The sequence below is a fragment of the Martes martes genome, assembly GCF_963455335.1.
Source record: "Martes martes genome assembly, chromosome: 10".
In the NCBI taxonomy this organism is placed as follows: Eukaryota; Metazoa; Chordata; class Mammalia; order Carnivora; family Mustelidae; genus Martes; species Martes martes.
The window spans coordinates 27,930,335-27,955,541 of record NC_137898.1 but is presented as its reverse complement, the minus strand read 5'-3'; the positions used below and the strand labels follow the sequence as shown (position 1 = coordinate 27,955,541).

Sequence of the window (25,207 nt, the reverse complement as noted above, 5' to 3'; positions counted from 1 at the left end):
GTTGAAAAGCTCCAGGGATGTGACCAAGATACAGCTTTTGGGGAGCTCTACCGGAGAAAGGAGTGCAAATTCTAGAAGGTGGGGACACCACCGTGAACTCGACACCCTGAGTCCCTGCTGTCCCAGAGCGTGACTTCCATGGGGCGGAGACAGAGGGCGCCACCGCTGATCTTTTCGGCCAGCTGCCCCAGGACAAGGAGGTTGGTTTGGGCTGAGCTCTGAGCAGGTCAGGTGGATCTGGGGGGGAACGTTCCGGAGAGGGATGAGCTCTGGTGCACAGAGGGGGCATCTCTCCTCAGGACTCCTCACGTTCCCCTGGCGGGTCTCCCTGCTTCTGCTGCTGCCCCCTGACGTCCACGCTTTCTTGGTAGCCAAGTGATCCCGTCAAACCCACCAGGGGCCATCACTCCCGCACTTCAACTGGCCGTGGGTCTCTCCCCAGCAACGCCTCGTCCCAGCCCCCTGCCTGCCCCCCCTCTCTGCTTGAGGAGTCCTGAGGGGAGCGGCTTTTGTCCCAAATCAGGGTGGGCAGTAGAACTGAGGGCGGGGGCAGGTGGAGCCGTATTGTGACCTCGGGACCTGCAGACCTTGCTGGGTCCTGCCTGGGGCGTGGCGGGGTGGGCGGGGACAAGGAAAAGGACAAGTCAGTCAGATTTTGAGGTTCGGGGCTGCAGACCAGGGCACTGTCCATCTGCATAGGGCCTGTGTCTGGAATGTTCTCCGCCTTGTGAGCTAAGCAAGCGGTTGGAGCTCCAGAACTAGAGACAAGAACCTCTGTTTACAGCTCCGGGGCCCAGACCACAGAGGCCCTTGCTCGAGGGAGGTGTGAGGCAGGGCTCTGAGGAGAGGGGGCTGGCGCCGGCCCATCCTGCTCATCCAGAGCAGAGAAGGCTTTGGGGAGGGTCCCTGCTTCCATCCCCTTCCCCAACGCGAGCCATCCTCTCCATCCTGGGACTCAGCAGACAGCAGGTGTGGGCAGCTGGCAGCTGGCCTTTCTGGCTGGGGGTATTCCTCTCATTAGGGCGGAGCTTTGGAAAGTGAGAAGCTTTGCGAGGATGGGGGAAGAGGCGCTGGCTCAAGCCAGGATCTGGTGTGTCTGGGGAACGTGGCTTTGTGCCATTGTAGCCCCTGGGCCCCGGCAGGCCCGGCCTCGGGGAGGCTTACCTCCCGGCTTCAGCTCCTGCCCTGGATGGAGCCCTGAGACGACCTGCAGAGCCTGTAGTGACTGGCAGCCATGACCAGAGGGGACAGGAGGCTGGAGGAGGTCTGAAGGGAGTGCCGGTGACCTGGGGATCACCATTCTCACAGGCCTGCCTCCTGGGTACCGCCGGAGACCAGAGACCGCAGGAAGGTGCTGGGAGGGAGGGCACCACTGTGCCGGCAGCAAGGGTGGGGAAGGGAAGGGGAGGGGGCCCCAAGTCCTGATGCTGAGACCACTGGAGACTTGGCTCTCCTCGGGGCAACGGTCTCCAGACTGCATCCTCCCCTCCCAGACACAAGGCTAGTCACTCACTCACTCACTCAACAGTCTTTGAGATGCCACCACCATAGCCAGGAGGAAAAGAGGGGGGGAGTGTGAAGGGGGTGGGGGAGGGGGAGGGGCTATGGACCGAATGTTTGTCCCCTGACTCCTACCTTGAGAATGAAGGCCCAGGGGGACGGCATCAGGAGGTGGGGCCTCTGCGATCCCTGGGATAGGGATCAGGGCCCTCCTTGAAGACCCCCTTCCATTGTGTGGGGATGCAGCAAGAAGACGGTTGCCTGTGAGCCAGGAGGCAGACCCTCCCCAGACACAGAAGCGGCAGGTGGCTTGATCTCGGACTCCGGGCCCCCAGGGCCGTGAGAGATACAACCCCATGGTGACACGACCGCCAGTCTGGGGCATGGTGATGATGCCCGGAGCAGGTGTCTGTGACAACACCAGGACTGTAACACCCGAGCTCCTCTGCGTCTCATGTGGCTGAGAGAGGGAGAGCCAGCCAGACCCGGTACCTGGAGGCTGATATGCTCTCCAGGAGTGAGCCAGGACAGCCAGGGCTGGCAGGAGACGGGCACCTACTAGGACGCTCAGATGGAGGCTTCCAAGAAACCACCCAAAGTACTCCAAATTAAATCAGCAGCTCCAACTACCCCCCCAGAGCCAGAGAACATCCCCACACAGCCCGCGACATCTCCTGGCCCTTCCCACCCTCCGGGTGGCTGCAAAGTTGCCCTCGGTTGCCTGGAATCCCACCTATCTCCCTTTCAGGAGACCACCCGGCGACAGGGGTCCCCATCCCACCTCCAGCTTTCTTCTTTGTTTCCATCCGCTGGTCCCACTGGCTCCTCATAGCCCAAGGTCCCTCTGTCCATAGATCCATCTTGGGAGGCTTCCTTCTCAGCAGAAGGCAGCCTGGAGCTCAGAGCTCCTGATCGCCCTTACTCCCGGGGGTGTCCTCTCCTTGTCGCTGACTTCTCTTCTGCCGGGGACGATGCTTCTCCACACTGTAACTTTCGGTGAGCCCCATTTTTTCCCAGAAACAGGACACCACTTGCCTTGGGACCAGAAGGCTCTTACTTACTTACTTACTTACTTACGTAGCTACGTGACCTCCAACTGACAATTGTGTCTCGGAGCCTCCAGTTTCTGACCTGGGGGATGACCCAGGTCACATGTCTGCCACATGTCTGCCCCATGTCTGCCCCAGGCTGTCTGTGACGACTGCTGGTGCCCAGGCTGAGAGTGGAGATACTCCGGCTTCCTGGTAGATGGATCTCAGGGCGTTGACCAGAAACCCAAATTGGTTTCTGAGCTCGCTATGGAGAAGCTCTACTGCTCAGAAGGACTGTTGTTGGTGGAAAGACATACAGATACCCTCAGCTCCTTCTGGACTTCACCCCCTCCCCACTGCCCCTTCCCCCCATGGAGGCTGGATCTAAAGCTGTGCTCAGGGCTGTACCCAGAGCCACAGCCCAGCCCCATAGGCAGGGCTTCCTAGAGGGGCCGACCCTGAGACCCAGGAACACCTTCTGCACCCCTGGCTGCTGTCTGGTGCTGGGCTGGGCAGAGCGGAAGAGAAGTCTCGGCACGGAGCAGATCTGCAAGATGATGGACGAGATGGGTTTGACCTGCCTGATGAATGTCTCCTCGTGGGGAGCGGAACAGAAGCAGAGCCCCGGGACAGGTTCACCCTGGGCGGGGCAGGGATGGTTGCGGGCAGACAGCCCCCACCCTGCCATCTAGAGAGGCTTCTCGTTTAGAGGGACCCGGTCTCTGAGGGCTTCCTGTGGTCTGGCCGCTCCTCACTTGTGACATGAGTGGGAGGGGCTTTCCGGCCCCCAAGCACATGCTTTCTTTCTCCTCTGAGGACACGTGATGGGCCAAGTACAGTGCTAACCCCCCGGGCGGAAGCAGGAGCTGGATCAGCTCGGTCCCTGCTTTCAGAGCTGCTCCTGCCAAGGTCTTGCTCTCTTAAGAATTCGGACGCAGGGGCGCCTGGGTGGCTCAGTGGGTTAGGCCTCTGCCTTCGGCTCAGGTCATGATCTCAGGCTCCTGGAATCGGGCCCCGCATCGGGCTCTCTGCTCGGCGGGGAACCTGCTTCCTCCTCTCTCTGTGTCTGCCTCTCTGCCTACTTGTGATCTCTGTCTGTCAGATAAATAAATAAAATCTTAAAAAAAAAAAAAAAAAGAATTCGGACGCAGCCCGGCCTGAGTGGGCACTGGGGAGTCCCAGCCGCCTGCCACCCACCATGGCGAGAGCTGCCTACTCTGGTCTCCAGTTGCTCCCTTGGCTTCAAGAAGAGTTTAATCCTTGTTATGATTAAAAAAAAAAAATAGACATCACAGAAGCGAAGCCCTGCCCAGGATCACGAAGGTCATTTGTCCCATGTACCCCCACATTTTTTTTGAAACCTCCCTGCCCAGCACTTTTGTTTGCCGCATGGCCCCCATTCTGACTTAACCCTTTCCACTTGAGGGACTCCCCGTAAGCTGGCAGGGAAGCAGAAGAGGTAAGCTCGAGCAGGTGGTGAAGAAACTGTAGCGGGGCGCTGGGGAGTTGGGGGAAGCGACGACGGACTAACGCAGGGCAGTGACACAGTGGATCTGCCGTTCACCTGTGTCGCTGATTTAACAAATATTAATTGAGCACATACTCCACGCAAGCCTGTGGTGGGCCCTGGGGATCTCACGTTGGACAAGACAGAAGAGCTTCGTGCCCTCATGGTACCGTTGTCTAGTGGGGAGACAGATGACAGGTTAGATAAGTAGGTAGACAAATAAATTCATTCAATTAAGAAGAATTTATATTGGTATGAGGAAGGAAAGAAATAGGATTCTGGGATGGAGATGAAAAGGGGATCCTCTTGAGAGAGAGTAACCCAGGAAAGTCTCTCTAAGGAAGTGGCTTCTAGCTGAACCCTAAAAGATGAGAAGGAGCTTGTCTCATGACCAGGGGAAGGGGTGTTCCAGGAGGGGTTGGGGGAGCTGTAAGTGCTAAGACCTACAGCAGGAAGAGCTTAGAGGACTCTTGGTACAGATGGGAGGTTGGTGCGACGAGGGAAGTGGCATGAGATCAAGAGGCAGAGGCTGACATGTCTTCGTGGGCAGGGACTTCTGCCGAGTGACCGCGCCATGAACTGAGCTGGTGCAGAGAGGAAGAGAAAAGGGTCAGCGTGAATATATTTTGAGACGGAACCGAGGGCTTGCCGGTGGAGGGAATGGGGTGGGGGGTGCGTGTGGGCAGCATTGGGGGAGGGAGGAGGCAGTGAAGTCTCCCACATTTCTGGTTGGAGCTGTTATTGGCTGAGATGGAGAAGCCTGGGTAAAGGGACATCAGGTTCGGAGGATGAAACAAGGTCAAATGTACTTTCTAGAAAGCGCTGTGGAGGCTGGATTAGGGGAAGACGGGCCTGGGGCGAGGGAGGCGAGTTAGAGGCCGATCCAGTGTTCCAAGTGACAGACGATGATGAGGACCACAGAGGACCAGGACTGTGGAGAGGGTGGGCCACCCCCACGTCCCTGTGAACGAGCAAAGAGCTTTCTGCTTCTCCAAATGCTAGAGATTCTGTCTGTGAGGCGGCTGAGCAAGCCAGCCCTAGGGAGGAGTGCTTTCTGGAGAACACGGGAGGGAAGCCGTCATATGGGCAAGGGCGGAGGTGGGGGCAGGGAGAATGGGGTCCCAGGAGCGACGGGGCAGAGGCCATGGCCACGCAGTAGAGGAAGCAGGGCTGCGCCAGGGAGGGGGCCGCCCGGGGAAGCAGGAGCCAGCAGCCACGCTCAGGACCTGGCTGGCCACGGGCACAGACTCAGGGCGACCCTTTGCTGCCGGGGTGACCTCCTTGCGAGGCGTCGGTCAGGGCGTTCAGAGAGGTGGGGTGGACCAGGCTCTGGGATTTCCACCCTCCATCCCAGGATTAGGTGCCCCAGACACGCGTTCTCCTCGGCCTTCCTGTCCGGTAGCGCTGCCCCTTCCAGCCTCAGAGGTCAGCAGACAGTTAGATGGGGGGGGGGGGGTGGGTATCCTTTTGCAGGAGAAAGGCCGCGGCTAGCCGACCCCGAACGTGGCTAGTCAACCCCGGACCCATCAGGATTTTCACTCACTCACTCGTTCATTCATTCGTGCCTGCATCCCTCAGGCAGAGGCCAGCGGCTCGTCTCCAGCAGCAGCCGGCTCCCCGGTGCTGCGGACAAGATGGTGAGCGTGAGCCGGGCTCTGTCGTCAAGAGGAGACAGAAAACAGGGCACTGCCGGCCGCCAACCCCTTCTCTCCTTCCTTCCTCGGCCTGTCCCCACTTCCATTCTCGGTGCTCAGACCCATCTAGTTGTCATACAGGGCCTGCTCCCTCCAGCCCCGGGACCTCATGCTGTCCATCTGGGTTAAGCCCCTTTACTTAATCTTGTTTCGTGAGGCTAACACAGGGTGGGGCAGGAATCGGGTGTAAAGAGCTCTGAGCGGCGCCTGGGGGGCTCAGTCGGTTAAGCGGCTGCTTTCGGCTCCGGTCATGATCCCCGTGTCCTAGGATCGAGCCCCGCATCAGGCTCCCTGCTCAGCATGGAGCCTGCTTCTCCTTCTTCCGTTTCCCCTTCCTCCTGCTCATGGGCTCTCTCTCTCTCTCTCAAATTAAAATATAAAATCTTTTTAAAAAATAATAAGGAATGCTGAATGACATTTTTCTGAGTTTGACTTTTATTCTGAGAGCATTTGAAAAGCCATGGAAGTATTTTAGGCCAAGGCATGGCGTTTGATTTCTATATAGAAAACACCTGCAGGGAGGAGGCAGGACGGGAGGGAAGGAGAGAGGGTGGCAGGGCTGGAGGCAGGGAAAGCACAGAAGGGGCCTTTGGGATAATCCGGATGAGAGACGACGACGAGGGCTCCTGGCCAGCCCTGCCCTACGCATCCCACCCAACCCACTGCCGGAGAAGAGCGGACGGGTCTCCTCACGCGGCGTCTCCCCCAGAGGCATCTGCGCGTGTTTAAAGTTTAACCAACAAGGATCAGGAGCTTCCGCTTCTCAGACACCTTCGTGTATAATTAATCCCCTCCAAGCTGTGTTGTCAGGAAAAATTAAACTTCATCTCTCTTTCTTAGAGATGAAGAAACTGAGACTTGGCTTCAAGCCGCTCTGAATTTGAGTTGCTGCCACGAACCCAGAGCTGGCAGCTAGAAAGTTCCAGCACACAAGGCCCAGGGGCCGCGCGCTGCCCCTGTGCCGTTGCCTCTGACAAAACCTTAGAGTCGTATCTAACAGGCCCTGATGATGGTGGGATTTCTGGCATCCACTCGCCTGCACTAGAAGCAATGAGGAGACAGCAGGGGCTTCTGACACTGGGCCCCGGGGGGAGCACAGCCGCACGTTCCTTCTCTCTTTGGTGGCCCTTGGCCCAAGAGGGACAGTTCTGTAGGGGAGGGAGCCTGGGGACTTTCTTTGTGGGACGTTTCTCCCCTTGTGGGTCCTGGGAGAGGCCTGCCCACTAGCCCACCTTCCCCACTCTTTCCGGGTCTTTGTTTGGGAGGGGAGGCCAGGGAGAGAAGATAAGGAGGACGACTGCCCCATCTGCTGGCCATCCGGGGACGCTCCAGCCACGCCCAGGGGAGCGGGAGCGGGGAGCTTTCCTTCCGTGGGGGCTTTTAGGGTAAGAGGAGTCTTGGGTCCCCAAAGTGGGCGTGACAAGGGACAAGGGACATCTTCTGTAGGAGAAGCTTGAGGATAGAAGCCCATTTCAGCTGGTGGCAGAAGTTGTCAGTGCCATTATCTGTGCACTCGGGGGATGGGCACACAAGGGTGAACAGTGTGTGGGGAGGAATATAAGGACAATTACAATCAGGTAAAAGGAACGTTGGGGGAAAATACAGGCAGAGAAGACAGACCAGTTGAGTTGACTCCCTAGGTCCCTTTAGGTGCTGCTTCAGACGAAGGACAAAGGACAAAGAGGAGTTAAACCAGGGTTAAGGGAAGACGTTCCAGAAAAGTCCACTGCTGTCCCTACTCAGGCCCAGGGCTCGCTGCTCCTTTCCTGTCCCTGCAGCAGTTGGACGACTCAGCACCCTGGCTCCACTGCCCCCCCCGAAATGCTGGTCCCTGAAAACAGTGGCAGGAGCTCAGGGGGCCAATGGCTGCTCCTTGCCATCGGATTGCCCCCTGCCCTCACCCCGGGGCTTTCCCTTCCCCCCAGACGACAGCGCCTGGGAGACTTCTCTGAGCAGGCATGCGTCCGCTCACAGACCCGAAGCTGGCCGAGGCCGGAAAGCATGGTGGAAGATGGGAGAAGGATCCTGGTTGGTGAATTAGGACCTGGCCTCTGCAGGTCCCCTGCAGACGAAGGAACTGATCTGAAGTAAAAGGGAGCACTGCCCAGATAGATTTTGGAAGAGCAATTCGAGCTGGCATGAATTCCATCGGTCTGTCACTCTAATCAATTGGCTGTAACTCAACCATCATCGACTAATACAGGTCAAATCCTGTGTGGCTTTGTGGGAGAAGGCCGGACACCAATGAACATCGATGGGACCGTCCGCTGTGTGCAGGGCACTGGGCTAGCTGCGATGGATCCCAGCGCAAGGAGACCCGGTTCATCCTTGGGAAGCACCCGCCACCACCCCCACCGCCAGCCTGCACCCCCACGTAGCCCTTCTCTGCTCTTCTCCTCCCCCACGAAACCTGCTCCCGGGAACACAGCTGACCCAGGTAGCCACACTGAGCAAGTGAGGGGGTGTTTATGGAACTGTGCCTCTGGTTCTCTCACTATCCTTTCCCTCCTTCTTGCTTTTAGTAACGAGCACAGCCCCACGCTTCCCGCCACCTGCTCCCCAGCTCTGGTCAGACACCTGACGGTGTCTTCCCCACCCACCTGAGTAAGCTGAGTAAGGCCCCGTGATTGTGACCAGTGAAACAGGAGTGGAACTATGGGGTAACAGTTGGGGTACACCCTCCTCTTCCTCTTCCCCTGTTCCTGTGGGCTGGGAGGCAAGCATGGAGCATCGTGGTGAGCGGGCTTGGCACACAGGATGAGGGCCAACACCTGGTGATTGGCAAAGTGGCAAGATGGCGGCAGGGGGATCCCAGTGCCCTCTGATATCCTCTAACATCTCTCAGCTCATTCATCATTCCACTTGTTGGGATAACGTGATACTCCATTGTGTGGCGGGTGTCTAAGGTCGTGTGGCTAGAGCAACATGGATACCAATAGCCAAGAAAGCCCCATTCTCCAGTCAACGGGTCCGCTTCACAGTTCACTGCAAATCCACGAGATGCCTTAGCTAGGTCGCCTTATCTCCACTTACAGGTGCGAGAAAGCCCAGCAGAGTCTTTCCCAAGAGCCCAGGGTTAATGGAAACTGAGATTCTCAGCCTTACCTTGAAGAGCTCTTGACATTTCCTCCAACTAAGAATGGTTCTCTCTTCTTGGAGATTAGGGTCCTTTGGCACAAACCGGGGAATACCATTAAGAAGCTTTTTTTCCCTTTCTTAGAGCAGTTGTAAAAAGGACAATTAAGCCACTGAAATGTGAGCACTAAAGAAACCAGGAAGTTGGACAAAAGGCAGTATCATGCAGGTCAGAGGATATTTAGTAATGATTAGCATTTGGAGGTCAGCGGTTACCGGTTCAAAATCGTTCTTGTAAATGTTCAACCACTGGAAAGCCTTCGAAATGCCAGGTAGCCAGTGGTCTCTAGATGAAAGTATTTTTGAAAAGGAATAAAAACTCCCTTCCGCTTCTGATAGCAATCTCAGCTTACTGAGCGAAATAATGAGCGGTCTTCTACACCACGGCCCTGGACTCACTTCCTAGAAATTCGTAAATACCAGACCACAGAGCGTGACCAGTCACTGGACGCTGTGCCCACTCTGTGTGTTTAGAGAACTGGCTCGGGTGGGAAAGACTCAAATGTCTGGTCCTCACGTCGGGGTCTTTGGACCCAAATCACCAGAAAGGGAGCCAAAGGCGGCTCCAGGTTGAAGTCGTAAGGCAGGATGGGAGAGGCAGGGAAGGGAGAATCGCCGGATTAAGGGGGAAGGTCAGCCGTCTGTGAAGGACCCAAGTGTCCTCTTCCCAAAGTCGAAGCAGGGATGGAGACACTACTGGCCTTGAAGTAGAAAGACCCAGATTCAAGTTCTGACTCAACCCTGGGCCTCACAAGGTGACCTCTGAGTAGAACACACAAATGGATCAGGAGCAAAGATACTGAGAGGGCACACGTGTTCTTGCTCACCGTGGTTTTGTTTGTAAGTACAAATCAGCTGGTGCAGAAAAGGCGTCTTTTGGTTCAGGTGATGGTGGACGGTAGTCACCAGAGCTGAACACCAAGATCCCACTTCCCATCCTTCCTGGCGTGTGGTAGGATTGACATTCTCTGCCCTCTTTAGCTAGGTGTGACCGTGTAACTTGCTTGTCACTCCTGGGCAGAAGCTTTAAGAGCAAACGTGCCATCTGCCACATTCCCTCACCCCACCTCAGTGACTTTTGGAGACACGTGCTGGGACAAAGTTTCCCTTGTTCTTGGTGACTACGGTGAGGCGAACACTTACTCCCTGTCCCCAGTCTCCATTGGTTGGGAGGAAAACGTCTGTGAAGCTAAAAGCCGCTGCAACCTTGGGATTGTTTGTTATTTGCTGCATAACCTCCCACTGCCTACACTTTATTTTCTGTATCCTTGATGCTGTGGCATTTGGGGCCTTGATCCTGGAGACTCTCCCTCGCAGGGCTAATTCCTCACTCCCCTGAGAATGTGGCTTTGATACAAAGATCAACCAATCCACAGCCACACCCTGACTGTCTTTTATCAAACTCTCACGCGCTGAACAGCAGTCCCCCTGCCCCGAGTCACCCCAGAACAATGTACTGCACAACTAGGTGCACAACTAGGGACCCCTCGTGTAGTCCACAGCCTGCCCAAATCGTGCCAACTGGCCAATGCTGAACTTACTCAATGTACCTATTCTGCCTTGTCCATTCCTTCCTGTGAAAACCCCAGTAAAGCCTCCGGGCCACGCCATCCCCTTGCCCTCCTTGCCTCCTGACCAACCCTGGTCTTTCCCCAGATGGCCTTGTGTGATGTGCCATGCTTCCTGATTTTAGGGATCTGTGTGTATAAACTTCTTCCTTCCTGACAATCATTTTCATACATATCTTACCTTTCCCAATAAAAACAAATCCCAGGTACATTTTTACACTGGAAAAGATGAAGACTGGGATTGGTATCAGACACACTAGATGTTCTGATCCTCTTCCCAACCTCTGGGTTCTGCCTTGCTCTGAGCCAGCCTCTCCCCCTGCAGATGGGCTTTCTCCATGTGGCAGGAGGAACTCAGGCATCCAGGCTTCATTACCAGGGCCCAGATGCAGGACATGGTTTTCGCTGCAGGTTCTGACAGAAAAAGTCATAGGGAAAGACTCAGACCGACCCAATCTGGGTCATGTACAATCATGAGACAATCGTTGGGACATGCATGTTGATTAGCATTGAGAGATACGCTCTCCAGAGGCCTGGTGGGTGGCAAGTGCTGGGCAGCCAGGAGCCCAGGCACCAGTGACAGATCTATCATTGCCCTTTTGTGGATGGAGTCTGGACATCCGCACTTTGCCATGTCCTAAGGGAGGAACAGTTTGCAGATGGCTGCTCATTTCACAAAGTACTACTGGAAAATGAGACAAGCACTGAATGACGGAACTAGCTTTGAGGACAAGAGATAGAAACTAGGATGTTTTTCTGAGCTAGGATCAGGCCAACTAGAAATATGGTAGGCAAAAACAATCTGTCCTCCCTAACAGTAGAAAACCTCTTAAGTGAGCACGTGGGGTGAGAATTAGCAGACATTCAAAATCGTTGAATTTTCCGGTTATTTATCGAATGCCCTCTGTATGTCATGCATCCAGATGGTTCTGTTCAGGTCCATCTAGCTAAAGGAATGATGTCCAGCTGCCCAGACCCCTATGCTGCTTCAGGTTACTGTCTCACAGATGTCCCTGGGAGGCCCAGAGAACAGGGACTTGGAGATTGGACGGTGGGTCACCGGCACTAGAAGGAAAACAGAGGGGTTGAATTTACAAAGCTGAACTCAACCTCAGAGTAAGACCAGGGGCTCTCAATCTGGAAGCAGTGGGCTGGCTCCCAGGGTCCAGGAACTCTTGTCACTGAATATAAAAAATGGAACGTTCATTTCCTACAGAAAGGATCTGCAGCTATCAGATTATCGACGGTTATAGCCCCCAAAATGTTAAGAGCTGCCGTGTTAACAGAGTTAACAGTTAACGCTCGGCTTCCAAGAAACAGCAAAGAGGGGCGTGGGATTTTTCTCGACATTCCTAGTGTCTTAGAAGTGAGTTTTCTCATCTCGACTTCAGTTCCAGTATTTTCCAAATGGAGCCGAAGTCACAGAACTCCACCTCCCTCGCAGAGCTGTGAGTGGAAGAGAGAAAGCGAAGAAATCTGGGCCTGCGTCCTAATGAGGCCATTTACCAGCAGGCAACTTAACCTCAATGAGCTGATTTCCTCATCGATAAAGAGAGGATAATGACATTCATTGTCGCACCAACCCTGTGACAGTAAATGAAACAGTGACTGCAAAGAGCTTTCCACTTTCCTTTCCTTTAAGAATCAAAGTGAACACGATCGAGCCTTTCTTATACGTCCTCACGGTGCTAGTAAGTGCTTTCAGGGACGTGGTATCATTTAATCCTCACAGAAGCCCTGTGGGTGGGATACTATTATTATCCCCATTTAATTTTTATAAAAATGGGAGAGGGAGAAGTGAGAGGCAGGGTCAAGGCCCTGGCCACTGAGAGGCAGGGCTGGCTTCCAACCCTGGCAGCCCGACTGGAGCCCATCCTCTGGCCCCAGGGCTCTGCCTCCTCCACCCACCCTGCCGGGCACCCACACACACTGCCCACGGCCACCAGAACAGAGCCCTCACAGCAGGCCATGTGCCATCACCCCAGGGGGACAGCCACACACATGCGCCCCGCTGAGGTGGCACGCACGTTGACAGGGACGGCTCGGCTGTGCGGCGTGTTTTCACCGCAGCGCCTGGAAAAGGACGCAGACCGTCGGCCTTGCTTTCCTTGGCTCCACGTGCCAGACGAGCACCTGGAAGGCGGCGAGTGTCACAAGCCTGGTTTCCGGTCACGCCATGCTCACCGGCTGAGCTGGCAATGAGAAGTTGCGACTGTCTTTACGAATGAGAGGCAACAACTCAGGTCAAGGACAGAAGCTTTGAAAAACGTGACTGGAGTCGGGAAGTTTTTAGAACGACTTTTTATTTCCACTCACTGCCACTTCTTTACCCTGGCGTCGTATCAAGGCAGGGCCCTCTGGCTCCACGAGAGAGGAAGTTAGCACGCATTCCCGGCTCCCGACGCTGGGAGGACAGCCCGCGCCGTTGAGGGGGGCTCAGGAAGGCTGTGGGCTTGGGCCGGGGGTGGGCCCCACTGCAGCGGCCCCGCTCTACGGGCTCTGGCCGGCTTCTCTGACGGAGAAGCGCGAACTGCCGGCCTCACGCGCATGAACCCCTCCGAGTTCTGGGGCTGGAGAAGGACCACTGAGACCTAACGCTGGAAAGGAACTTCTTAGATGAGCTCCACAATGTGGGCCTGAATTTTCCAGCCAGCCACGCGGAGGCAGCTGACGAAGCAGAGGCCCCTCACACTGCCACAGCGGCGCGCGGGAGCCTTCCACACACGGAGGCTTCTGCTCACCGGCTTCAGAAAGAGGAAAGAGGGTGAGGGAGGAGACCAGCGCGGGGGCACGGCCGCTTCCTCCTGGTCCAGCTGTGCCTTCCGGATGGCAGCTGCCGCTCCAGGGGGCGGCCCGGGTGCTGGGAGGCGCACGCCGGCAGCTGGGGCCTGGCAGTGGAGCCGGCAGCTGCCTGGGGTCATTTGTTGGCCACGGCGGAGAGCTGGTCGCGGATGCGGCCCAGGCCGTCTAGCATAGTGTCTAGCGTTTCCTTACTCAGCTCCACAGTGACCGCCGAGATGGAGGGCTTGTCTCCACACAGACTAGGATCTTCTTGGATCTGAAAAGAGAACAGGGTCCGCACGTCAGAGCCGCCCTGGAGGTGAGCCCTGGACGCGGGAGCCCTCCCCAGCTCCAGTGAACCTCTGAACACAGGCTCTTTGCTCGGGCTTCAGAGTCCCAGCCCTGGCGTCATTTAGCAAATGAGGACATGGAAGGAGATTCCCAGAGGCTTGAGAGAGGAGTGCTCAGGGCGGAGAGGCCAAGGCTCACTCACCCCTCGGACCCCTGACTCTCGGCATTTGAGTGAGGAGACACTGCATGGGCCCGTACGGGTATTTTACGCAGCGGGCTCTAGTAGTGAGACTCCCGGCACGCAGAAAAACCACTACAGCTCCTAGTTGTATTTATTCGTTTCCTTAAAAACAAAAGTCAACTCTACTAATGTTTAAAAACGTAGTTGTTTGAAGCACCCATACCTTTTCATTTTCTTACAGGGGCTGAGTTTCTGGAGGTGCCGTTAAGTCAATACAGCATCACTAAATAAACCCAAACCACAGATGTGTGGTTTAAAAAGAGTCCCGAAAAGATCTGTAGCGTGAAGCTAACACCGGGAAGCCAGAGCGTGCGAACAAGGGCATGAAGGACTGCAGCATCCCGAGTCGCTAACGGGAGCTCCGGCTCAGCCGTGTCACAAGCAGTGGCCTGAGGGACACCAGAATTATCAAGAAGGCAATCTGAAATGTGACGGCCCTCATCATGACAGCTAAAGTTTCCCATTAGTGTAGAAGGTGAACTTTAGGGGGCAGCGAGCCATTTTTAGAACTTGTTTTGTATTTGTCTTATCCTTTTAAAATTTCTAATTTCAGTGTATGTTTTATTATGTCTATAATATGTTAGGACAGTAGTGACCATGTACTTGACAGACAGAGACCGCATCTGAGGGTGCTGAATTGTCTTCTCTGGGGTAGAGGTCCCAGAGCTCTGGACACTGGCACTTCCGCTGGTGCGCAGGGCTGCCAGGTCACCGAGGCCCCTTCCTTCCCTCTTGGGAGCGTGGCGGTGGACGCACCTTCATCTGCAGCAGGCAGGTGGGGACAGCCATGCGGCTGATGCTGTCGGAGGAGGTCTTGATGTCCACTCTCCAGTCCAGGTCGACCAGGCGCGGCAGAGAGACTGCGAAGAGGACGGGCCAGCTCAGAGCCCATCCGCTCACTTTACCAAGCCCTCACTCTGGGACAGGCAGCCCTGACTGCTGGTCATGCTCCTGAGCCAAAGGACAAGTCTCCGAGGGAGACAGAAGTCGGGGGCCTTCCTCGCCACAGATCCATGCCACCTGCACTTGGCACGGAAGCATGGGGTGGAGGAAGGCCAGGCTCCTGCCTGCGCATACAAGCCTCCAGATGTTGGCAGATGAGAGAGGAGTTTGGGATGAGGTTAATGCATGCTGAGTTTCGGTGACAAACTCTGGCCGCTTGGCACGGTTTGAGCTGGGTCTGGGAAGGAAAGGTGAGGAGGGCGGGTTTCTTGGTACTCACTCTGATTTGCCTGGGCTTCCGTTCGCCAAGCAGAGCTGTTTAAGAGGAAAAGATGAGGAAAAAAAGAATGGAAAAGGGATGAGAACTGATCATGAGAGAGGTCTGTGGACCTGGGCCTTTACCCCTTCTGGGATCTTCAAGTCTATCATCACTCCCTGACAGGAAAGGACCACAGAAACGTCTGCTGTGTGGCAGAAGCAGTTTCTGGATTGTTCTGCATAGCTCAGTGATGTTAAAGCTGTAAGTGCTGTTAGTTTTTGTAGCTTAGGGGGCAAAAAGAAAGAAGAGACTTAATGCATTGCGTTCTTACTGTGCTACCGTTCTGAGAGACGAGGCCAGAAAAGTCGACTGGTTCTCTTTTACTGAACATCTGCTCCACACAGTATTGCATTTTACGCAAAACACACCCAAGCAGACCTGTCTAATGCTACAGCAAAAAGCACTGTAGTGAGATGCTAAGCAGAGGCAGAATAAAATGTGGTCACGTATGAGGAACTTTCTAAATAAACAATAAAACCCATGGCATGAGAGCATTATCTGTTATTACTGTCCGAGAATTCTGGTCAAGCCTGCTGCTAGCCAAAAGCAATAGAAAATATTTGGGTAATTCACAAAAGAAACAAAATGACCAATTAAACATATGAAAAAGATATCTGACATCACTAGTATCAAAGATACACAAACTGAAGTGAGGCGCATTTGCCATTTGTGAACTGGGGGAAAATGTAGAAACAATTCCCTCGGTGCCGGTGACGGTGTGGGGAGGGGGGCGCACTCGTGCCCTCCTGGCAGAACGCCAGCTGGTGCAATCTTTCTGACTGACGGTCAGCGTGGGAATGTGCAGCAGAAACCTCACAACCACCTTTAACCAGCAGGGAGATAACCAAGCTCGCGAGCAACATTTCCACACTAAACTGAAGTGAAAACTGCCAAGAGCCTAAACACCCAACACCAGGGAATTTCTTAACTAAATTTTATATAATTTCTCCATGTAAAGAATATATTTAACCATTAAAAAGGATATTGAAGGTAAGTATTTACTGACCTAAAATATCGTTATATAAGCCTTATAAGGAACTCTCAAGAAATGAGCACTTACACGTGTTCTAGGATGATTTTCGTCAGCAGGTTTTTGAGGTTTTGGTGGAAATTTTCAGGAAAGAGAGCCAGGATCGCCTCGGCAGAGGATAGGTCACGGAACACCACTAGCCTGGTGAGGCGATGCAGAGCCTGGAGCAGCTGCGGGACAGGCCTGCGTGGTGAGGAGCAGGGCAGGGGACAGGGCTCCACCCCCGCCCCGCCACACCCTGCCACAGTCGTCCCAACAGCCCCCAGGGGTCCTGAGACCTCAGTCCCAGATGCTGATGCCCAAATGTCCCAGCCCACCTCTAAGTTCACCTGTCGCTTTAGAAGACAGGGGTAGCTGCCCAACATAGGAACCTGTCAATGTGCCAGAAACTTCTGCTTGGGAGCAAAGGGTTAGTAAGTCCTCTTTCCTTGTGCACAGAATCTGACCTTCAGTTTACTTTCTAGCCCATTCCCTGGTAACATGAGAGAAGTGAAAAGTCAGGCAATGCTGCACTGGCCCCTGCGCCTGGATTGGGAAGTCTGCACGAACCCTGAACCCCCTGGGGGCACAGGGCCATGGGCTCCCCTGAGCGGGGCTGCATCCGCCAGACCCCGAAGCTGTGCTCACTGACTTGCTACCAGGGGTACCGGCTCCGGCGGTGTTTGGGCTTTGAATCAAGGCTGTCCTTGGCCCTAGGCTGTCACCAAGGAAGGTGACGAAAACAAATAGATCCTGGTGGGCTGTGCTGACTCCCTTGGAGAGGAGGAGGGCCTGACACTGCCCTGCGGGTTTGCTGGGTTCCTTCCAACTGCCTGTGGCAGCCTGCCGTAACTGCAACAATGCTCAGCCAAACCAAGACAGGCAAGACAGAGGACCCTCTGGAGGAAACTGCTTGAGGGCTTTCTCTGCTGCCCTGGGAGGCTGCTCAGCAGCAGAGGCACAACCCAAGAGGCCAGGGGATGTTCCCCCTCCACTGCTGCGGGCTGAGGTCAGCACATCAATGCCCTGGCCTCCAGGGTGACAGTTCTGCGGTGTGGTCCCCAGGGTTGCTTCCAGGATCCCAAGGTTGAGCCCCTTGCAGGTCATCAACACATTCTTGGTTTTGTCTCTCTTCCCTGTTCTATTGTCCCACTCCGTCCTTTGTGCTTTCTAGACTCACCTCCCCAGGTAATTACCTACAACCAACTCTTAGCCTCAGGGTCTACTTTTGGGGAAGCCAAACCAAGTCTTCAACTCACTTCCATAATCTGACTACTGCCTTTTACTGTGCTACAGCTGACTTCAATGAACAGAACTCTGGTTTAAAATAGTAATAATAATAATAATGCAGGCCTGTTTGAATGAACTCCTATTTTAGAAGCAAATCTGCCCTAAAAAGAGAAGGCTGTGAGTACTGCATAAACTGAGTCACCTCGCTCACTCTTCCCCTTGGCCACCAGCTGAGGTCAGGTGGGGTCCAGCAGCATGTCCCCCAAGTCATACTCAGGCCTCAGAGCTTCTGCCCAGTGCCTCCAGAGAAGTCTGTCTAAACTATCTGGCTGACAATCTATCAGCAGCAGCAAGTTAAAGGGAAAGAAAATTGCAGAAAGGTTGGCTTTTGGCCACACTGTCTAGGGAACAAGTCTGAAAAGGAAATGGCTAGGACCTCTGATTCTGGGTATAGTTCTCCCATCCTTGCCTCATTTGTCATAAGGAAGTGAAGGTTCAAAGACAATAGCTTTTAAGTTCACTAGCATTAAAATGAAAATCCACTTTAAGTTTGTTATAATGTCAACAGACATTTCAGGGGAAATTTTTCCTTGGATGTGGCAATGATTGGGAAATTAAGAAAGAGACTAATGAGCTGAGAAGCCAGTGGTCAAAGGTCGTCTCTGACCATACTTACTTGCTCTGCTTCCTCCTGGGTCACAGACAAGCTGGAACATGTAATATCCAAGAGCTTCTTTGAGCCAAGGGCTGAACTGGAAAAGCTCTCTTGGCACAGCTGTCTGACAACATCTTTTGAGGAGGCCTGTGAATTAATTCACAGATGGGGAGAAAAGAAAACCATTCAGACTCTGAAAATATACGTTTCAGAACACAATATTGTCTCAGTCATGGTATGATACCTTTGAAACTCAAGACTTAAAGGTGCAGAGGACGGCTCCATTTCCAGGGCAGTGAAGTAGATGTAGTTGTTCTTATTTGCCCTTCTCAGCAAACCGAAAGTGCTGGGCACTATGTGGGAAAGGAATGTAAGAGCACTCAAGGGAGAGCGCGGAGAAGACGGACCTGCTGTGGGCCTCCCTGCTCCAGACCAAGAAACGACATGGTGCTGAGTTTCCTGGATTTTCTTGTTGTTCATATATCCCAGACTTCAGGCTAAGGAACAGGGCAACCCAGAATGCCAATGGGTACACAGAACCAAAACAAACAACTCCTAACAAATACCTGCTCTCTCCAGCCAAAGGACCAAGAAAGCTTAGCAAGACAGAAAACTGTTATGTGATAACTGCTCTACTGAGCCAAATACCACAGAAAAACCTGTAGCCCCACTCCCACCTATGTTAGCAGACTGAGTGGGGAATATAGACTTCCACCCTTCTGAGGCTACAATGAGGCTACACCCCCACCAGCATGGTATCAGAGAAGGCTAAGTAGGGAGCTGGGACCATAATCCCCACCAACTGACAGCTAGTCCCACCACGTCTTGGTATTAATAGTAACTATGTGGGGCCAGAAATTCCACTCCTGCCCAGTAGTAACAAGGAACCCCCACTTCTGGGTGTCAGTAGGAGCCAAGGGCAGAATCTGGTAGTAATGAGGCAGAAACCCTCCCGAATCTCAGTATACAACACGAGAATGCCAGGTTTCAACAGAAAATCATTCATCATACCAAGAGCCAGAAACATCTCAAACTGAATGACAAAGGACAAACATAAGATGCCAACATCAAGATAACAGATGTTAAAATTATCTGGCAAAGATTTTAAAGTAGCCATGACAAAAACGCTTCAACACCTAAATACACACTTTTGAAACAAATAAACCAGAAAGTCCCAGCAAAGGAACAGAAAATACAAAGAACAAAATGGAAACTTTAGAACTGAAAAATACAATAACCAAAACAAAGTTTGGTAGGTGGACTCAGCAGCAGAATGAAAGAGACAGGTGAAAGAATCAAGTAAACTGGAAGACTGAGCCACTAGAAATCACCCAGTTCGCACACAGAAAACAGACTGAAAATAATGAACAGAGCCTCAGGGATCTGTGGCACTATACCAAAAAATCTAACATTCGTGTCATTGGAGTCCTAGAAAGGGAGGATAAAAGAGGGCAAGGCTGAAGAACTACTTAAAGAAATAATGGCTGAAAACTCTCCAAGTATAGCTACAGACATAACTGTGTGCACTCAAAAACCTAAGCATATTCTCAACAGCATAAACCCAAAGAAATCCATACCAAGACACACCATAATTAACCTCCTGGAAACTAAAGGCAAAGAAAAAATCTTGAAAGCAGTGAGAAAGAAACAATATCTTATCTATAAGGGATCATTAGAACTCATCAAATCAGAACTCACGGAAGCAAGAAGGAAGTGGCACAATATTTCTCAGGCGTTGGAAGAAAAGAACTGTCAACCCAGAATCCTACACCCAGCAAAAAATATCCTTCAGAAAGTGAAGAGGAAATCAAGACAATCTCAGATGAAAAAAAAAACACTATGAAAGTTTGTCACAAGACAAAAGACATTCTCTTAACAGAAAGGAATTAATAAAAGGAACCTTGGAATATCAGGAAGACAGACAGAACACAACAAACAAAAATATGGGTTAATACAATAGACTTTCTTTCTCTTGAATTTCTAAAGTCTCTTCAAAGGATGAAGTAAAAATTATACCACTGTCCAATGTGGCTCTAAATGTATGTAGAGGAAATATTTAAGATAATTATATTACAAATGAGTAAGGGATAGAAAGGGAAGTAAGGTCTCTATACTTCAGATCTAACTGGTAAAATGATGACACTGATAGATTGTGATGTTATATATATAAATGTAGTAACCAGAGCAACTACTAAAAATGTTATAAAAAGAAATGCATTTTAAAATGCTACAGATAAGTCAAAAGGGAATTCCAAAAATATGTTTAAATAACCCACAGGAAGGCAAGAAAAAATAAAAAGAAACAAAAAACAAAAAAATTACATGGCAGACTTAAGCTCTAATATTCAATAATTACATTAGCTGTAAGTGGGAAATTAAATACAAGCTGCAAATATGACTCAATTAAATGATGTCTATTAAAAACGCTCTTCAAATATAATGAGACAGATTAAAAGTAAAAGGATGGAAAAAGATAGATCATGCAAATATTAATGAAATAAAATCAAGAGTGGCTACAATAATAGCAGACAAAATAGACTCCACAGCGAAGAAAATTACCACAGGCAGAAAGGGACATTATATAATGATAAAAGGTTCTATACCTCAGAAGACATCCTAAATATGTATGCACTCAGCAAGAGAGCTAGAAAACATGAGAAGTAAAGAGACAGAACTGAAAGGAGAGACAGACAAGTCCACAAATACAGTTGTAGACTTCAACACCCATCTTTCAATAATTGAAAGAATCAACTAAACAGATATTCAACAAGAACACAGAAGATTTCAACAACACCACTGATCAATCTACTCAACGCTTATGGAGCACAACCCAGTAGCAACATAATAAACATCCTTTTCAAGTGTCCACTGAACATATACCAAGACAGAACATATTCTGAGCTATAAAACAAACCTGAACAAATTCGAAAGAACTGAAATCATACTGAATGTATTCTTGGTGACTACAATGGAATCGAACTAGAAATCACTAACAGAGAGATGACAAGAAAATATCCAAACATTGGAAAACTTAAACACACTTCTAAATAATCCACAGATTAAAGAGGAGCCTCAAGGGAAATTTAAAAAATTATACTATAAAAATTATACTAAATGCATAAAAATGGGGAAAAAAACCCACAAAATTTTGGGGACACAGGCATGACAGTGTTGACAGGGAAATGTACAGCATTAAACACATATATTAGAAAAGATAAAAGTTCTCAAGTCAATAATTTAAGTTCCCACCTCAAGAACATAGAAAAAGAAAAGCATAATAAACCCAAAGGAAGAAGGAAGGAAACAACAAAGAGTAGAAAGCAATGAAACTAAAAATAGAAAAAAAGAGAAATCAATGAAACAAAGAACTAGTTCTCTGAAAATATCAATGAAATGGACAAACATTTAGCAAGACCAGCGAAGTTAAACAGAGAGGAAACACAAATTACCAATATCAGGAATGAAACCGGTCATATCACTACAGACCCTAAAGACTTCAAAAGGAAAATAAGAATAACCACAAACAACTCTATACACACAATTTGGCAGCTTGGACAAAATGGATAAATTCCTCAAAAAACACAAACTACCACAGTTCCCCAAATATGCAACTGATAATTTGAATAGCCCAATAATGATTATGGAAGTTGAATTCATAATTTAAAACTCCCCAAGAAGAAATCTCCAGGCCCAGATGGTTTTGCTGCAGAATTCTAATGTTTAAGGAAAGAATTAACTAATTCTACACAATCTTTCTTTAGGAAACAAAAAAGGATGGAACACTTTCCGATTCATTTCATAAAGCTAATATTACCCCGACATGTCAATTCTCCCCTAATTGATACATAGGTTTAACACAACTCCTATAAAAATCTCAGCAGGTTTTTTTAAACATAGACAAAATCATTCTAAAGTTTATATAAGAAGCCAAAGAAACTAGAGTAGCTAAAACAATTTGGATAAAGAATGAAGTAGGAGGGGCGCCTGGGTGGCTCAGTGGTTTGAGCCTCTGCCTTCGGCTCGGGTCGTGATCTCAGGGTCCTGGGATCGAGCCCCGCATCGGGCTCTCTGCTCAGCAGGAGCCTGCTTCCCCCTCTCTCTGTCTGCCTCTCTGCCTAGCTCTGATTTCTCTCTGTCAAATTAAAAAAAAAAAAAAAAAAAAAAAAAAAAAAAAAAAAGAATGAAGTAGGAGAAACCAGCCAAACTGTTTTTAAGACTTATTACATAACTATAGTAATTAAGACTGTGAGGTATTATCATAGAAAAAAACAAAAATCAATGGAAAAAAAAACCAGAGAATCCTGAAATTTGCCCAACTGATTCTTGACAAAGTTGCAAAGTTGCAAAGACAATTCAATGGAGGAAAGACAGCATTTTCAACAAATGGTTCTGGAACAACTGGACATTCACAGGCGAAAAAAAAAAATCTCAAACTGTCTCACACACATTATACAAATTTAACTCCAAATTGATCATGTACTTAAGTGTAAAATGTAACATAAACATAAAACTTTTAGAAAAAAGAGAAAATTTGGAGATCTATGGCCTGGCAAAGAGTTCTTAAACATGACACCAAAAGTACAATTCATAAAAGGAAAAACTGTTGGTAAATTGTACTTTATCAAAATTAAAACTTTTGCTCTGCAAAAGCTCCTGTTATGGGTTGAATGGTGTCCGCCTAAAATTCATACATTAAAGGCCCAATTCCCAGTACCTCAAAAACGTGACCTCATTTAGAAAGAGAATTGTTGCAGATGTGATTAGTTATGATGAAGTCATAGGGTGGACCTTAATCCAATGTGCTTATTAAAAAGGGAAATGTAAAGGGGTGCCTGAATGGCCCAGTCAGCTGGGCGTTGGACTCTTGTTGATTTCAGCTCAAGCGGTGATCTCCAGTCATGGTATTGAGCCCCATGCCAGGCTCTGTGCTCATGGAACCTGCTTGTGATTCTCTGTCTCCCTCTGCGTGTCCTCTTCTCACCAGCCCCCTCCCCCAAAGGGTTAGGAGAGGGTGAGGGCAGGGGGGAAGTGGATGTGGCTATAAAAGAGCAACAGGAAGGATCCTGTAGTGATGGCCACGATCTGTATCTTGAGTGTATCAAAGTCAATATCCTGATTGGGATATCATACTATAGTTTTGCAAGATGTTTCTATAGGGGGTAAACGGGACTTTTCTGTATTCCTTTTTACAACTGTATGTAAATCTATAATTATGTCAAAATAAAAACCTTAAGTAATTTTTTTCAAGATTTTATTTTTTGAGAGAGAGAGAGAGAGAGAGCGCCAGCAAGAGTGGGGGGAGGGGCAGAAGCGGACTCCCCGCTGAGCCGGGAGCCTGACATAGGGCTCCAGTCCAGGACCCCAAGATCATGACCTGAGCTGAAGGCAGACGCTTAACCAACTGGGCCACCCAAGCACCCCTAAGTAATTTTTTTTTTTAAAGAAAATACATAGGAGAATAGGAATAAGAATGAATTAACTATTGCTACATATTGACAAGCAAAAAAAGCCAGGAATAAAAAAGTATATGCTGTATTATACCATTTATGTGGAAGTTCAAACATGGGCAATATTAAGTTGATTTTAAAAGCAAGGATAGTGGTTACTACTGGGGAGGTGAGGGAAGTAACGAAGGAACAACAGAGAGACTCCGGCAGTATTGGTAATATTTTGGTTTTGACCATAGTGATGGTTACATGGGTGTGTAATACATCACTGAGCTATGCATTTACAATTTGTGTATTTTTCTGTGTTACACATTAATAATACTTTATTTTAAAGTTTATTAACAACAACAAAAAGTCCATAAAATGAATAGGCATTAGGTGGGGAATAAGCAGAACAGCCAGGATGAGGGTGTAAAGGACCAGGGCTGTGAGCTTGAGAGCCCTAGGTTTCCAATCTCAACTTTTGTTAGTTCATTCATTAATTCATATAACAGCTGTGTACTGACAACATGCTGTGTGCCAGAAGCTGAGGATACACTGGCTGGCGATACGTTTGTAAATATCATAGAGTAGTTGCTTTTAGGGATAGAGAATACTATCAGTATTCAGTGAGCACTGAAGAGATTTTTAAAACAAAGGAGAGACCGCTGCACGAACCAATCAATGATGATGCTGTGCCATGAATTGCTTAGTGCTATGAACTCAACCCTTTTCATCTGGAGTTAAAACCAAAAAAAAAGTTCCAACTGGATCTTACATTCTGCAAGAAAGGCAAAAAACAGGTAAACAGTCGCATAAGGTCTACAAAGGAAGATAAAGACTCCCCTTCTTCCATAAGGGAAATCAAATTAAGCAAGTAATTCCAATCCATCATTTCATTTGGCTTTAAGAAGCCTCACAATCTTCCAAATGATTATCAGCAGAGTTTTGAGGCCCTTACACAGGTCAAAGCAAGTACGGAAAACCAGGGACTCGGGAGAACAGAATGCCCACTTCACCAAGGGGGCCATGAGGGCGCAGAGAGAGAGATTTCTCACCCACGGAGCGAAGAGGGGCTGCGGGAGGAAATGGGGAACTGGCAACGTGGGTCTAGCACTTACCACCTCAACACACCAGTCCTAAACACCAGCCCCCGAGACTTCTAGTAGGGGGCCTTTGTACAGCACCTTCATGTCCGTTATCTTATTTGTTCCCCCGCCATCCTGTCAGGACGGTATTAATTTCGAGCCCGCTTTCTAAAAGCTCGGAAAGGCGCAACAACGGAGTCACCCAGAGAGGTAGTGGTTAGACTCATGGCTGTGAATCAGGGTCTATTTGGTCCCAATTCCCATTCCGTCCCAAGGTCTAGGGACAAAGGCCCGCCTCACGCTGTCCCCACCCCTCCAATTTACCTTCAGCAGGCTCTGGAGCGCGGCGAAATTCTCCGCTGTCAACGCGGCCATCTTCCCCAAGTCACCTGACGGCGACACGAGGGGAAGATTATCACGTGGCTCCGAGGCCGCCGCAGGGCATGCTGGGGGCTGTAGTCCTTCCGGATGGCGACGGCTGCCCGTGTTTGGCGCTGCGGGATGGGGAGGGACCCATAGGACGCGATCGCCTGATGATGGTTCACTCTGGGGACTATAGGACAGTGGAATTTGGAGGACGCAGGTGTGGGGTGATTTACCTGGGTGGAAATTGGCTTGGCTTGTCTACATACCAAGACAGGGAAAACTGTTTTTCCTTGACCTGTAATGGGTGGGCTGGTTGATTTGGGGAATGCACCTACAGGTGATAGTCACACCCTATAGAGCCCCCTCCCGCACTGTACCAGGATTGGTCTGTGCTGCCAATATCAGGTGCAGAGTGATGGTATGT

General features: G+C 50.4%; 1 protein-coding gene across 1 annotated transcript; it reads right to left on the bottom strand.

The window, feature by feature from the left end:
• Positions 1-12,725: 12,725 nt before the first annotated feature.
• On the bottom strand, positions 12,726-24,805 carry COMMD9 (COMM domain containing 9). Its single transcript, XM_080816911.1, has 6 exons — positions 24,742-24,805; positions 17,925-18,050; positions 16,070-16,209; positions 14,971-15,005; positions 14,505-14,608; positions 12,726-13,493 (listed from the first exon to the last, which is right to left on the bottom strand). The coding sequence occupies exons 1-6, from the start codon at positions 24,790-24,792 to the stop codon at positions 13,353-13,355; spliced, it is 597 nt and encodes a 198-aa protein (XP_080673037.1). The 5' UTR covers positions 24,793-24,805; the 3' UTR covers positions 12,726-13,352.
• Between the last annotated feature and the right edge of the window lie 402 nt (positions 24,806-25,207).

What these genes read in the sequence shown, in the direction of transcription:
- COMMD9 (XM_080816911.1), bottom strand. Translation starts at nt 24,792, where the DNA reads ATGGCCGCGTTGACAGCGGAGAATTTCGCCGCGCTCCAGAGCCTGCTG. An exon ending in CGCTCCAGAGCCTGCTGAAG is followed by an intron (nt 18,051 to 24,741) that starts GTAAATTGGAGG and finishes ATTAATTCACAG; the next exon opens with GCCTCCTCAAAAGATGTTGT. An exon ending in CCCAGGAGGAAGCAGAGCAA is followed by an intron (nt 16,210 to 17,924) that starts GTAAGTATGGTC and finishes CCTGTCCCGCAG; the next exon opens with CTGCTCCAGGCTCTGCATCG.